Source organism: Mytilus edulis, chromosome 5 (assembly GCF_963676685.1).
Source record: "Mytilus edulis chromosome 5, xbMytEdul2.2, whole genome shotgun sequence".
Classification (NCBI taxonomy): Eukaryota; Metazoa; Mollusca; class Bivalvia; order Mytilida; family Mytilidae; genus Mytilus; species Mytilus edulis.
Genome location: NC_092348.1, coordinates 11,565,410 through 11,580,935, shown reverse-complemented (window position 1 = coordinate 11,580,935; position 15,526 = coordinate 11,565,410). Strand labels below are relative to the sequence as shown.

The 15,526-nt window shown below is 31.6% G+C and overlaps 1 protein-coding gene across 5 annotated transcripts in view; it reads right to left on the bottom strand.

Annotated features, from left to right (window-relative positions):
- Window positions 1–1,819: 1,819 nt before the first annotated feature.
- Window positions 1,820–15,526, bottom strand: part of LOC139522949 (uncharacterized) — a 40,907-nt gene continuing 27,200 nt past the window's right edge. The window contains exons 1-7 of one of the 5 annotated variants that reach the window (XM_071316630.1): window positions 7,430–7,629; window positions 7,222–7,310; window positions 5,849–6,001; window positions 4,869–4,958; window positions 4,286–4,454; window positions 3,993–4,019; window positions 1,820–2,076 (exon numbers count right to left, since the gene is read on the bottom strand). In XM_071316630.1, the coding sequence (XP_071172731.1) occupies window positions 1,997–2,076; window positions 3,993–4,019; window positions 4,286–4,454; window positions 4,869–4,958; window positions 5,849–6,001; window positions 7,222–7,281 (579 nt within the window). In that variant the 5' untranslated portion in view covers window positions 7,282–7,310; window positions 7,430–7,629 and the 3' untranslated portion in view covers window positions 1,820–1,996. Of the gene's footprint in view, window positions 2,077–2,679; window positions 2,991–3,992; window positions 4,020–4,285; window positions 4,455–4,868; window positions 4,959–5,848; window positions 6,002–7,221; window positions 7,311–7,429; window positions 7,630–12,633; window positions 15,155–15,526 lie in introns of those variants that run through there. The other 4 variants (XM_071316631.1, XM_071316628.1, XM_071316626.1 and 1 more) reach the window with 4 other exon arrangements.

Sequence of the window (15,526 nt, the reverse complement as noted above, 5' to 3'; positions counted from 1 at the left end):
TACAGGAATATGGCCATTGTTATATTATAGTTCGTTTCTATGTGTATAACATTATAACGTTGTGTTGTTTGTTTTCTCTTATTTTTGAGTGTAAATTCACATTGCGATAAGACGTGTCACGGTACTTGTCTATCCCAAATTCATGTATTTGGTTTTGATGTTATATATATATGTTATATTTGTTATTCTCGTGGGATTTTGTCTAAGTGTGTTACATTTTAGTGTTATGTCGTTGTTCTCCTCTTATATTTAATGTGTTTCCCTGTTACTCCGATTTTCTTTTTTGTCCATGGATTTATGAGTTTTGAACAGCGGTATACTACTGTTGCCTTTATTTATGGTATGTTTTGTTAATCTGTTCTTATTTTGAAATGCACGAACTACTTGCCACTAGGCGTTAATCAGCAAACAGTTAATCAACTGCCTCTTCATTCGTTTGGTATAGTCATTGATAGTACAGTTTGCAGAATCCAGTTAAAAGGGATATATATATATGTACGTTCTCAATGTAAAACTGGATTAACGTGTGTGAGATTTTCGTAACCATATCTATGAATTCAAGTAGACCCCATTTGTCGTGTCTTTATCAATTCTGCTTCATATGAGTATAAGAATTAGCGATGGAAAACATGGAAGCCCATGAGATTCAGTTCTTCTCGCCCACATTACTGTTATCTCATCTTTTTTAAATGCTTAACTTATGTAAGTATTTGAATTTGAATGGTTTTGCACCGGCTAGGTTCTCTCCGTTTATATATGTTTATACTTTAGGGATGTAACGTTCACGTTTTGTGCAAATTTCTTTCAAGAGCTCAAGAAATAATAGAAAGAAACTAATATAAACGAGTAAATGATAGGTTATCTTTGTATTGTACTTGAATTTAAAAACACATTAGAGGCAAGAAATGAGTTCCACTAAATAGTATCAAATGTTCGTTTCGTCTACATAAGACTCATCAGTGACGCTCAGATCAAAATGGTTAGAAAGCAAATCAAGTATAAAAGAGGGGCAAAACATACCAGTGGGACATTCAAACTCATAGATCGAAAAACAAACTGAAACAAACAGAACTGTCCCAAGTCAGGAGCCTGCAATTAAGTGGTTTCGTTTGTTTATATGTTTCATATTTGTTTTTCGTTAATTATTTGTACATGAATTAGGAATTGTCATTTCGAGGTCTTTTATAGCTGACTATGCGGTATGGGCTTTGCTCATCGTTGAAGGCCGTGCAGTGACCTATAGTTTCTGTGTCATTTTGGTCTCTTGTGGAAAGTTGTCTCATTGGCAATCATACCACATCTTCTTTTTTTTATATTGACAACGGCATGGCAAAAAAACAAAAAACAAAAAACAAACAGAAAAACAGACAAATAATAGTACATCAGACACAACATAGAAAACTAAAGACTAAGCAACACGAAACCCACTAAAATAAAACTTGCGATATATAAATTGATGAGCATTGCGGAACCAAAATTCCAAAACGTTGTGCTAAATACAGCTAATGTAATCTATGCATGGGTCAATAAAAACATTTTGTATTTCGAATAATTCATACTTTTGCAAACAGCAAATTTTAAAAAATGACCATATAATTGATATTCATGTCAACTTGTGGCTAGTGATACCCTCATTGACGAAACGTCTACCAGCATTGACATCGACCCAGTGGTGTGAATCGTTATCAAAGGTAGCAGGCTTAAAATATGATACATCAGATACATAAGACACATCGAAGCTACGAAAATGATCTATAGTTCTTAATAGTTATCAAAGGTACCAGGATTATAATTTAGCAAAGAAATCTTTACAACAGGGAGAAGTATATTTTTTTTTATTATAAACTTAAAGTACATAAAATAAACAAACTCGCATAACCACATTTTTTTTTGCATACTAAAAAACGCAATTGCCATTCTGAGAATATAGTTTATTTATTTCCATTTTATTTTTCGATACTTCATCAAATCGACACCAGAACTCCCAGCAGGTCTTTTATATTTCAGATGCACCTAGGGCGGCATTAAATTCTGATGAACGAAGTTTACACCTGGAAAATACACACCAGGCCGCCACTGTTTAAAGAAATTAAAAGGAAAATCAGTTATTTCGACTACTTTAAGACTTAAGAGTTTGAATGTCCTTTTTGTACCATTGGCCTCTCAATAAAAAATGAAATATAAATGTTCAAAAATAATAAATCAGAGTTAGATAGTTTACAAGATAGACTTTGTAAATCCTATACACTTTATTGCTTGCTATTTTTATGGTTATTGTTAGCCAGTCAAATCATGGCACTTATAACAAACTGCTAGAAGATTTGTTCGATTATTTAATATTAAAACACTTTTTCTAATATGGCTAAGGTAACCTATGCCTGGGATAAGAAAAAAATCCCTTATATTTTAAATAATTCATACTTTTGCAAACAGTAAATTTATATATAAAAAAGTGACTATATACAGAATATTCATGTCAACACCGAAGTGCTGATTACTAGGCTAGTGATACCCTCGGGGACGACACATCCACCATCAGTGGCATCGACCCAATGGTGTAAAAAGTTATCAAAGGTAGCAGGCTTAAAATTTGATGTGCCAGATACATAAGACACATCGAAACTACGAACCTGCTCTATTGTTTTTAACAAAGAAGGCTAGACATAACAGTATGCAGTATATTTCTATTTTTTTAATTATAAACTTTAAGCACATAATGTAAATATTATGGCATAAATAAAGGCAACAGTAGTATACCGCTGTTCAAAAACAACAACAAAATCGGAATAACCTCACTTTTGGCATACCTACATAACGCAATTGCCATTCTGTTAATATAGTATAGTTATTTCCATTAGTTATATTTCGATATTTCATCAAATCTACATCTGATCTCCCAACAATAAAGATTTATTTTTCAGATGCACCTAGGGCGGCATTAAATTCTGATGAACGAAACGCACACCTGGTAAATATACACCAAACCGCCACTGTTTAAATAAAATGACAAAAAAACCTTTTATACGCTGTATACAATTCAGAAGTGGCTGTGTTTTATTTTACTGTTAAGTTATTTCGACTACTTTAAAACTTAAGAGTTTGAATGTCCTTTTTGTACCATTGGCCTGTCTTATAAATTGAAATATAAATGTTCAAAAATAATAAATCAAAGTTAGATAGTTTACTAAATAGACTTTGTAAATCATATACACTTTATTTGCTTGCTACTTTAATGGTTATTGTGAGCCAGTCAATTCATTGCACTTGAAGCAAACTGATCATTGATATAACTGTTCGAAGAGTTTGCCTATGTAAATTTTAAAATTGTTTGTATGCACATTGAACGACAAATCTATGTGACGTATACAAGTTTCTGACGTCAGACACACAAATGAATGTGTTTGTAGATAGATGTGTTTGTGTTTGATAAATTGTTTCTTTTAAAATTGTTATACGATGATGACTGATGTACCCATATTTTGACTATTTTATTTATTGTGTCTGTTTAACGCATCAATGTAAATATAACGGAATTTGATGAGACTGTCATTAAAGTGAGAGGGTTAGCGCTATAAAACCAGGTTTAATCCACCATTTTCTACATTTGAAAATGCCTGTACCAAGTAAGGAATATGACAGTTCTTGTCCATTCGTTTTTGATGCGTTTTGTTATTTGATTTTGCCATGTTATTATGGACTTTCCGAATTGATTTTCCTCTAAGTTCAGTATTTTTGTGATTTTACTTTTACTATATCTATAATAGTAACATATGATACAAAATGTCTGGTTATCACACTTTTTGCGTGTGCACATGAACATAAACCATTTATAATATTAAATGCAAGCCGGTGACTGATAAATGCTAAAAGAGGAAGCATTGCTAGAAGATATGTTCGATTATTTAATATCAAAAACTTTTAGTTTAATATTTTGTTTTAGTTCAAAGTAAATCATCTAACATGCATTAAGTGAGTTAACTATTTAAACCTACCATACTCAAAGTCTGTGCCAAGTATACCTGCAATTAAATATTTATATAAATCAAAATACCATAGTTTCATAATCGAATTAATGTTAAAAAAGTAATCTTTAAATTTAAGTTTGTAAAATGTGAAATACAGAAATTTGAATTAACATTTTCTAAGAAAAAATGAATACTAAAAATGCCTCATTTTTAACAAAATTTTTATTTCTTTTTTTTTTCTATGTAATTGATGTATATATAATCAACTTAATTTTTTTCTATTTTGCCTATGCTGATGAAAGATAATCCAAATGCAGTACCTCTTTTCTGTCTGGTGTGATTGTCCAATGACGTAACTTCAGCATACAGTGTTGTATAGTCTTTACAAAACGATGCAAGCCTTTCTCCTGCTAAAGCTTTGACATCATCATATGACATTTTTACAGGATTTATCTTTAGGAAATGATCATGGACTTCAGTTGTAACACCCTGTGAAATGATAATACATTATGTCAATGACTTCATAAGTTTTTTTGTGCAATCGTTTATTTTAAACAAAAAAATCAATGCGTTTATGTATCTGTATCTATACTTTATTGCAAAAGGCTGAGTATCTAGAAAACTATCTATCTTTAATGTAAGTATATATATATATATGATTTTGTGCAAGCGTAATATGTGTGTGTGTTGTTGTTTTTTTTTTTTTTTGTTGCCTGTGATTTCGCTATTTATAACACTTATCTTTGAAGAATAAATCAGGCAAACATTGTCCACAACGATAAAACTACGGTGTCAAAATAGTGTAACGGATACATATTTCATTACTATTTATTTTTTTGAAAATTATAAGGGAATGACTGTATGTTTAATGAAAGGTTATGAAGCTTAAACGAAAAGACTTACAATTCTGTACTTTTCGTCTGTTCCCATAGGAACAGGCGTTTTTGTTAAGATGCACGCTTTCCTGTTAATGTTCTTTAGTACTCCGTAACCCTGAAATATCAATGACACAATTACTTTTACGAAGTATTTCTTTACACATTGAATTACAAGCACCACATTTTTTTTCTTTATTTTATATGATTATTCATAACGCTTTTATCATTAAAGAATAGAACGAATGTATATTTTACTATAAATATAAATGCTGAATTGATATTATAAATATAGATGTAAAGGCTGAATTGTTATTATAACTGTAGATGTAAATGCTGACGTCTAAGACTGACGTATCACCATGTTAGATTTGATTCTTCACAAAAATTCAAATGCGTAATTCGAATTTAATCCTGTGAACTTTAGATAAATAGATAAAAATAAAATTTCCATTTCTTAAGCGCCGTTATATGGCATACTTCCTATATGGCACGATATTTAAGAACTTTGCGTTTCGAATTCTTAATATACCTGTGCTGCTTACAAGGGAACCATTGTGCATATATTTTTGAATAGAAAGATACATCCTGCATAAGTTTAACAGACGCCATACAATTTGGTTGAATGGTTTAAATATCTGTGGTATGACTTAACTTAATGCAACCTAAAAACTTCTTTCAATGAATAACAAGGCAAGTGCCAAGCATTGCGAATGAACCATTCTTTCGAAACAACCCCAATGTTCATGTTCGTGTTTATCAATTTTTATTTTTTCATATGTTGCTGTTTTTTGTGTCTCTCTTCGTTACTTTACTTTGGTCATGCTGTTTTTCTTCACCTTTGTTGCCCCTTCCCTTAATATCTATTCCTTTGTTCATTCAAGCTAGTTTTCATTGTTATGTGTGTCCTGTTACGCATTTGCATTTGACATATCTTGATAGGAGGTTGTTATATTTGAAAGATTATAATTTATTCAATATTTTTAGAAACAAAAAATCTATGCATACCGTGTTATAATCATGGAAATTCACTGTAGGTATGCCATTCTTGTATTTAGAAACATCACCAATGACAGCAATGACAGTTTTGTCGACAGAGTCATGTATAACATCCATATGTATTTCCCGACCCTGATGATCAATTTCAATCAGATGATTTACCTACAGAAATGAACAATAAAAGTGATTTAACGATAAAACCTATATTACAAACCTTAACTGTTTCTAGTCTTTACTTAAACATATGCAGTTCTCGTTCTTCGGACAGAATTTTAAATTAGAGAGAAAAATTTTACGTAGTGTAGAAAACATTAACAAGTCCACCTTGTATCTCCTACACACTCCTAGTGTGAAAGGTGGAAGACAACGGATTTGAACACTTTAAGTTTGATTTAGGTAGTACATGTTTTTAGCACTCATGTATGTTTTGTACATAACACTGCAAATAGTTATCAAATGTACCAGGCTTATACTATAATTTAGTACGCCAGACGCGCGTTTCGTCTACATAAGACTCATCAGTGACGCTGCAAAGGAATCATATGTCGCATGCCATTGTCTAAGCGTATCATGTGCATATAATCATATGAAATTGTTTTAAACAGAAAAATTGAAGAAACTGAAAATGGCTCCTGCATTTTTACGATTATAAACATCATATTCGCAATGGTTTGATATTGTACCAAATGAAATGACAAGCGCTTGCATTTTAAGTGTTGTTTTATTCTTTAGTTTTCTATGTTGTGTCATGTGTACTATTGTTTTTCTGTTTTTCTTTTTCATTTTTAGCCATGGTGTTGTCAGTTTGTTTTAGATTTATGAGTTTGACTGTCCCTTTGGTATCTTTCGTCCCTTTTTTAAGTGAAGGGTCATGGATAATTGTCCGGAACTGAATTATATATCAAAGCAATTTTCAAACATCTCAAAATGTCTAAAGTACAAAATTCGAAGCTTAAACGGAATATTATGTCGTATTTGTTAAACATTCTTCCAATTATCAACATTCAGAAAATGACCAAAACTGCAATTTTATAAAATGACAAATTATAACCGTAAACACTGAAAAAAGAAATATCCAAAACCACTTCTAAGATTTATGTCGTAACGATAGGATTAATTTCGTTATACAAACAGGGGCCTTAACGCAACATTTTATCTCAACATAAAACGTTTTGTATAGCTATATCCAGCTGACAAAATAAATTGATTTTGTGAATAAATTTTTTATTGTTGTGTCTTCATAATATTTAACGATGGTGCTCGAAGCGAAATAGTTCAAAAGTCAAATAAAATGCAAAGTTGAAGAACATGTCTATTATTTTCATGTTGGTCAAGTAAGCTCAGTAAATGAATATTATCAAACAAAATGAAATACTACTCACTTCAGGTGCAGTCTCCACGTACACAAACAGCAGTATAGATAATGCAACTGTAATTTTCATGATTCCGTAGAGTGTGACAGTTTGCAATACTGGAAATAAAAACATATGTCATATTCATATAACGAAAACAAATTCTAATTTTTAAAAGTATATTCGGAACTAACACTTTATAAACAAAATGAATATAAACTCGACTTTGTTTACTTACAGATTTAGCTAGTGCGGTCTCTTTTCTAAACATTATGATATGCCTCTTCATAGTTCCTCTTTTATATGCTCCTTAAACCTGTTTTCAAAGTTTTTAGTTTTTAATTTTCTTTTAATTTCATGTTGTTTTTCTACGACGCACTTCAGAATTTAGGTTTTGTTTGTAGATATCTCTGATATAGAATGCATGTTGTTTACATCTTCGCAAAAACTTGTAAATAAGAGTACACCCATTGACACACAAAGTATGTAACTAATATGCGGAAGCATGCAATTGATAAGCGAACATTGAACCAGAGGTAAACTAAAACATAATTATGAGAAATTCGATGCAAAGGATTGTACTTTTAACATTCTATCTGATAAGCTTATACCAAAATACTCTTTATAAACTTCTATGAAGGGATAACAAATATATTTTGGGTTTTGATAGGTTAGTATGTATGAACTAGCAACCCAATGACAAAACACAAAATACATATACTTTACACCATGTAGTCTAAAGTTGATATTTTGTTGGCTTAATATTTCATTATTGTTCCTTTTATGATGTATGATTTATTTCAAAATAAAAAATTGTGATACACAATATCATCTGATCTGAATAATTAAAATGATCATGATTTTCTTCCGAGCACCTGATATCAACCAAAGTTTTGTTGGAGTGTTCTTTAGAATTTGGTCCTCTATATAAGTGTTTTTGACAAGTTTATCTTTTTGTCATATTTTGTATTGTGACCTTCCATGTTAGTGTCTCTTCAATTAATGATCTTCAAATGTCCATTATATACCCCTGCCTATTTTTATCGTCATGTTATAGGATAAAATAACATAAAAGAAATGTAGCATAGAATATAGGTAAACAATGTTGCATAACTTACCAGAACATAATTAATACTATTGAAAATGATTGTTTTGTAGATATAATGTCAAAAGATGCACTTGCTGATTTGTTAAAATGAAGGATTATAATTCATAATAAAAAAGTCAAAATCATATTGACTCAATGTCATTCATAAAATTCAATACACTAATTAACTAGCACAGTTGTGTAACCGTTCAGTAAAATTTTATTATATGAAGAGAAAAAAGAAGAAGAAAATTTACTTAACAAATGGCAAAATCAAATACATCAAACGAATGGGAAACATTTTTATTTACGAAAAAAAAAATCGTTGTAGTAATACTAGAAGTCGGTTTAGTTTTTGTATAATATGTTTTTTTTATGTTGTTTTTGTTAATATTTTTGATGTTTTGACGACGATCGACGAATACTATTTCTTTGAACAAGATAACAATGTAAGGTATAATAGTGTCATGTGTAAAAGTGCTCACTTTTTCATAAGATTTAGGTATTAAATTATATCCATTGCCATGACATATTTTCTCCTAAGTGGACAGAAAGCTAAATATCTAAAATAGTGGACATTATTTCATGGTTGACATTATTTTAGAAATACTGCAAATTGTAATTCAATTGTATCCTCCGAGGGAACTTTTACAAATGTCATAAAAATGTTTTATCATACTTGAATTTGAATAAGATAAGAAAATTAGGTCAGAAATTGATTAGTATATTCAAACAAATAATGCATTAAAAGTGAATATGTAGAGAAATCAATAATTATTTAAATTTTAAAAAATGTCAAGCTCATGCTTTTTGCAATGGAAGAAAAATAGTGAGAATAGAGTGTGTATAATATTATAGTGTGATGTAAAGTTTAGATTGAAATACGTACAGTAATAACATGGCAATGAATATATATTGTTTAATATTTTACTCGTATCATAAAATGTCTTTGCGGTCATTAATTTCTCACATAATTATGATATTACATAATGTCCATGTTTATGGACACTTTACATGATGTATGGAATGATTGTAAGATGATAGCATGACCAGTTTCATTTACTTTGATTAGAAAATGTTAAGTTTTTAGTGCTTTGGTGTATGAAATGATTGCGAGAGGAACATGTCAGTCTGGCAGGTATCATCTGCCCGATACTTCATTTTCATGGTTCATTGATCAATATAAAGTTTCAGCAGTTATGTTCTCTATTAAGATATAATCATTAATATGTTAACTATATTTGGTGTACAGTATGACAGGAGTTTTGGTCTAACCTTGCTTTGACCGTGTTTGAATGGTTTATTTGTCAATGATTCCTTTTATAATTTAGAAGATGTGACATGAGTCAATGAGACATATTTTCATCTTAGTCTGAATGTATAAAAAGTTAACAGTTATATGTCAAAGTACGTTCTTCAACACGGAGCCGTGGCACCGATCAGCAAGCACGTTCGCTTTTTAGTTACTTTAAGCAACTATAAATGGTGCATGCAATTATTGAAAAAGAGGGGCGAAAGATACAACATATTCAAAGTGTACCTGTCTATCTGGAAGGCCCTAACTTGCGTTTATTATGTAAAATTTTAACTTCTTTATGTGCTGACATAACACCAATGAAAAGGTTATGTTGATACATACACGTTACTTTTTGTGTGTAATAATTGATTTATCTGAAGGACATATCATTATTCATTCAAAGTGGAATCATCTTTACTTTTTTTCTTGAGACTGAGGTGAAGTGGACTATTAGGTATATTTTTGTTAACTTTTCCAAAAACAGGGTATCGAATGAAAAACATTGCTGGTGCTCCGGAAGGGTGAGTAGATCCTGTTCCTCACTAAAAAGTTTGGATGAACCTGGCCGTCCGTCACAAATTGTGCATATAGGCTCCTTGTTCAAACATGATGTGTACCTACACTTGCTAGTTATTATACTACTGGTCAACTAGTTATAGGAAGATGTGGTGTGAGTGCCAATAAGACATCTCTCCATCCAAATAACAATTTATAAAAGTAAACCATTATTGGTCAATGTACGGCCTTCAACACGGAGCCTTGGCTCGCAACGAACAACAAGCTATACAGGACCCTAGTCCATTAAATATTACGACATTACAATATATTCAAAAGGTCAATTATTCGTACATTAGCTACAAGGCTTTTATTTTTTATTGATATGTTTGAATATTATGAGAAAAGTTATAAGATGGTGATACAATATCAACCAGCAGAGGTATCGAATAGTAAATGAAAGTAACATAATTAATGTCGTGCGTCCGAAGCCTTTTTTTTTGTTTTACCTTCACCAGGAACGCTAAAACCCTGACATTTGAAAACCAATGATGTATTAGACCTACAAAATGTATATATGTTCAAAGCAATAATACCAAACAACACAAACAACATGAAACGTGACAATTATGCCTATGTAAATTTTAAAATTGTTTGTATGCACATTGAACGACAAATCTATGTGACGTATAAAATTTTCTGACGTCAGACACACAAATCAATGAATGTGTTTGTAGATAGATGTTTTTGTGTTCTATTAAATTGTTCCTTTTAAAATTGTTACACGTCGATGACTGATGTACCCATATTTTGACTATCTTATTTATTGTGTCTGTTTAGTTAACGCATTAATGTAAATATAACGGAATTTGACGAGACTGTCATCAAAGTGAGAGGGTTAGCGCTATAAAACCAGGTTTAATCCACCATTTTCTACATTTGAAAATGCCTGTACCAAGTAAGGAATATAACAGTTCTTGTCCATTCGTTTTTGATGCGTTTTGTTATTTGATTTTGCCATGTGATTATGGACTTTCCGAATTGATTTTCCTCTAAGTTCAGTATTTTTGTGATTTTACTTTTTTCCAGTAGAAAGCCGAAAAGCAATAAATTTTCAGAGACAAAATTCAAATCTTTTAATGCCATCTTCATCTTTTTTGGCAACCAGGGTTCTCTTTCTTTATCCACTCCCCTTTTTTTATAACATTGCGGTGTTCATGACTAACCCGATTTACTTTATCTTTCAAATAGTTCAAAACGGCGAAGCCTTTTCGACACTTGCCTTAGGTTTGTTAGGACAACAGACCCTGTCTTATAAGGTATTTGGCACAACTTTGAAATGAATATGATTATGTCATTTTTATAAATTTTCTGTTTACAAAACTTTGAATTTTTCGAAAAACTAAGGATTTTCTTATCCCAGGCATAGATTACCTTAGCTGTATTTAGCACAACTTTTTGGAGTTTTGAATCCTCAATGCTCTTCAACTTTGTATTTGTTTGGCTTTATAACTATTTTGATATGAGCGTCACTGATGAGTCTCATGACGAAAGGCGCGTCTAGCGTACTAAATTATAATCCTGGTACCTTTGATAACTAATTATAATTGACGGAAGTTGTCTGGTATAAATACGCCCCAGTATTTCGTAACAAATTACCTATTACAAAGCTTCTTACCGCATTAGATTCAAGTAAAAGTCAATTGCCTAAGGCTTGTTTGACCAATACTCCTAGATAGTGTAGTATCTGAAGGCCGACAACATAGGCACAATCTGGTATGTTGTTCAACCACAAATGATGAAAAAAAATCAATACTATATAAATTGCATGCGTACTAAGCGCATTTCTGGATCTACATTAATCAGGAACGTGCAAAGTCGAACGTTTTAAAGCATAGTATGTATAAGAACCAAAACAGTTGAGGAGGCTATATGACCAAAAAGGACTAAAAGTAATAGCCAAATAATCCAAGGTCAATCAGCCTTAGAAAGATGAAACCTTTTAACCATTTTTAGATTTATCAATAAAGAATTTCCGACAGATTTGCTATTTCTTATGTCAGTACCGAAGAATTGACTAATGAGCTGATGATACCCTCAATTACTGATATTTTAACACCCTCAGGGACAACAGTGGTTTGCATGACTTGTGATGAGCGATACTAATCATGTCTTCATTCACGTAGCTCATCCTATCCTTTGCGGTATTCAAGGTATTCTGATTGATATAATTCCATGGGTTAGTGGTTGTGTCTGGAAAAGACCAATTCGCCATTTCTTTATGTACTTTATACGAATTATAATTCTGCTTAAAATGATAGTGCATACAGGACATTGGCAATTTATCTTTTTGAACAATATAACAGTAATGGCATATAAATGAAAGCTAGAAATGATAATATACAGTATTCTTTATTTCTTTCAATTATACACAGGACGTACATTTATATATATATATATATACAACTCGTCTAAACATCAACCAACAATGTTAGATCTGTAAATTTGCTTTCGCAAATTTTTGGTTCTTCCCTCGCCGGGATTCGAACCCATGCTACTGAGATATCGTGACACCAAATCGCCTGCACTGCAGCCGTCCCGCTAGACCACACGACCACCTGGGCTCTCAAAATAAAGAGCTTTCGCTGGCCGTGTGTTACCTTTCCTCGTCAGTTTTAATCTAGCGGCGTACTACAGTACATGATATAGAAGGCATGAAGATGTTATTGTTACAGATCAGCTAAATTATCTATAGTAAAGGATCCTACAAATTAATGTAATATACAGTGACAGAAAATAATTATATTTATAAGTACGTCTGAGTCAGTGACAACTCTACAACAGATGTATCCATCGGATCGCCATCAATGATGGTGATACATGGCTGTGTGCATAATGTATATACAACTCGTCTAAACATCAACCCAACAATGTTAGATCTGTTAATTTGCTTTCGCAAATTTTTGGTTCTTCCCTCGCCGGGATTCGAACCCATGGTACTGAGATATCGTGACACCAAATCGCCTGCACTGCAGCCGTCCCGCTAGACCACACGACCACATGGGCTATCAAAATAAAGAGCTTTTGCTGGCCGTTTGTTACCTTTCCTCGTCAGTTTTAATCTAGCGGCGTACTACAGTACATGATATAGAAGGCATGAAGATGTTATTGTTACAGATCATCTAAATTATCTATAGTAAAGTATACATACATTTGTATACCAGTTTTGTATAACGGGTTTCGATAGACATTTAAGTCGTCATAGAGTATTTTCCCTAGCACATATGCTACTACTCCATACTAAGTCAGACAACTCGGAATATTTCTCAAACTGTTGCCCAATATTTATTTCTTTTGTATGGATCATTATCACAAAAAGTAAAATTAATTCATATTCATTTATCAAATATATCAAGTCATTCTTTGAATATTTTAATGATCTTTTCGTTGATTACAATCCAAAACATAACCATTATCAACATTAGTTCGCAATTTATTTTTCAGCTGCGTCAAGGGCGGCATTAAATGCTGCTAGTTCAAACGAACAGCCAAAAAATACACACCAGTTGGTGCCAACTATAAAGAGAAAAACATATATTTCATACACAATACACAATAAGGAGAACATATATTTTATACACTCAGAATAATACACAATTCGCCTGTTCAGAATCTAGTGCACTGTGGGTAATCTCATTGTTTGTGCTCCAAAATGAAAATAACGTTACTTCACCGGTTGCATTTCTATTCTTTATCACGTTTTAAATCAATCGCACCGTTTTGTTGTGTGTTAGAGCTCAATCCTACGAGAGCTCACAATATAAAAACCAGGAAATGTGGTATGCTTGAAATTGAGATAACTTTACATCAGAGTCTATAGGTCATCATAGAATTACGATCTTTAACAAAGAACAGTATAGTCACCGTTAGAAAGCCACGACTTGATAAAATGTAAAACAAGAAAACAAGAAAACCGCTGGTTGGAATTATGACAAACGAAAAACTAACATGAAAGACAGTAACCAACGAAAACCTCCAGACATGGGACAGACACAAAAAAAATCGGGTTCAACGGCACTATACCATCAACTTATCATTAAAAAGTGGTGTAACATCTCAACATAAGAACACACAAAAACTCAGTTTGAAATGTCAAGACTCATTGGATTTGCACGAGACACAAAGAAACAACTAACATATAGAAAAGAGACACAAAGTGACAGTAACTAATAAAAAGTAAAATCAATACTGAACCCAGAGGAAAATTCAAAACGGAAAGTCCCTAATCAAATATCAAAATAAAAAGCACAAACACAGCAAACAAATGGATAGCAACAAAGCTAGTTCATAACCAGTTACAACCAACAAAGGAATAACACATGTTCTCCAAATCTAAATAATCAATGTGCTACTTTGTAAATGTATATGTTCAAGACCAGGAGTCTGTAAATCAAGTGGTTGTCGTTGTTTGTCTGTCATAATATTTGTCCGTTAATGTTATAGTATAAACTAGACTAACATCTTATTTTTCAACTGGTCTTTGTGGATATATGTCTCAATAGCACGAATACAACTCTCGTTATTTTAGAATATGTCAATTTATTTAACAATGATACAACTTTGAAAGTTGGTTTGCCTCTTATTCAATCGTAAAAAATAGAAAAGTGATCTGTATTATATTGATCTGCGTTGGAATATATGTACATACGATAAATCAAAATGAAACATAACTGAAAAAAATAAAACTTGGTGAAGTACAATCTACAGAACTTGGTAGAATGACAAATTTCGGTTGTTGAAGATTGTAAATTGACTGTTGAATCTTTTGATTGTTTTCTAACGATGTGTCGATCTCATTGACATTTTAGCCACATTTATTATTTAGCATAGAAATTAAATTCAAACAGTCACTTTCTGAATAAATATTATTAGACTGTTTTATTTCATTATTCATTATTCAATTCCGTTGTGTTCCATCCATTTGCACTTTGTTTTATTCCATTATTTATTTATTTTTGCGCATTATACATGCGCAAGTGATTTATCGATTCTAAACTTTCTTTCTTGGACATCTTCTGAGGCCTCTGTAATGAAAAATAGATATTTCTATATATCTATAGACCGTGATGTCTTTACTTTTCTCGAGAGAGAATTTACAGAAAAAATACAATTCTAGTTTAACAATTGTTCAACGTTGATAAGAACCTGTTATTATTTTATCGCGTTTTGATAGGAAAAGTATGAACTCATAATGCAAATTATCTGTATGAAAATTCATTGTACAATAACCCTTCATTTTCTGAATATTTAATGGAACCTTTCCCTGTTTAATTGTAAAGTATATTTATTTCAATTCTATGAATTTGCTTTAAATTTGAATAGGTTGAAACCTACACAAAGATTTCTTCTGCATTCGTTTTATCGTTATTATTCGATGTGTTCTATCTTATAAATAA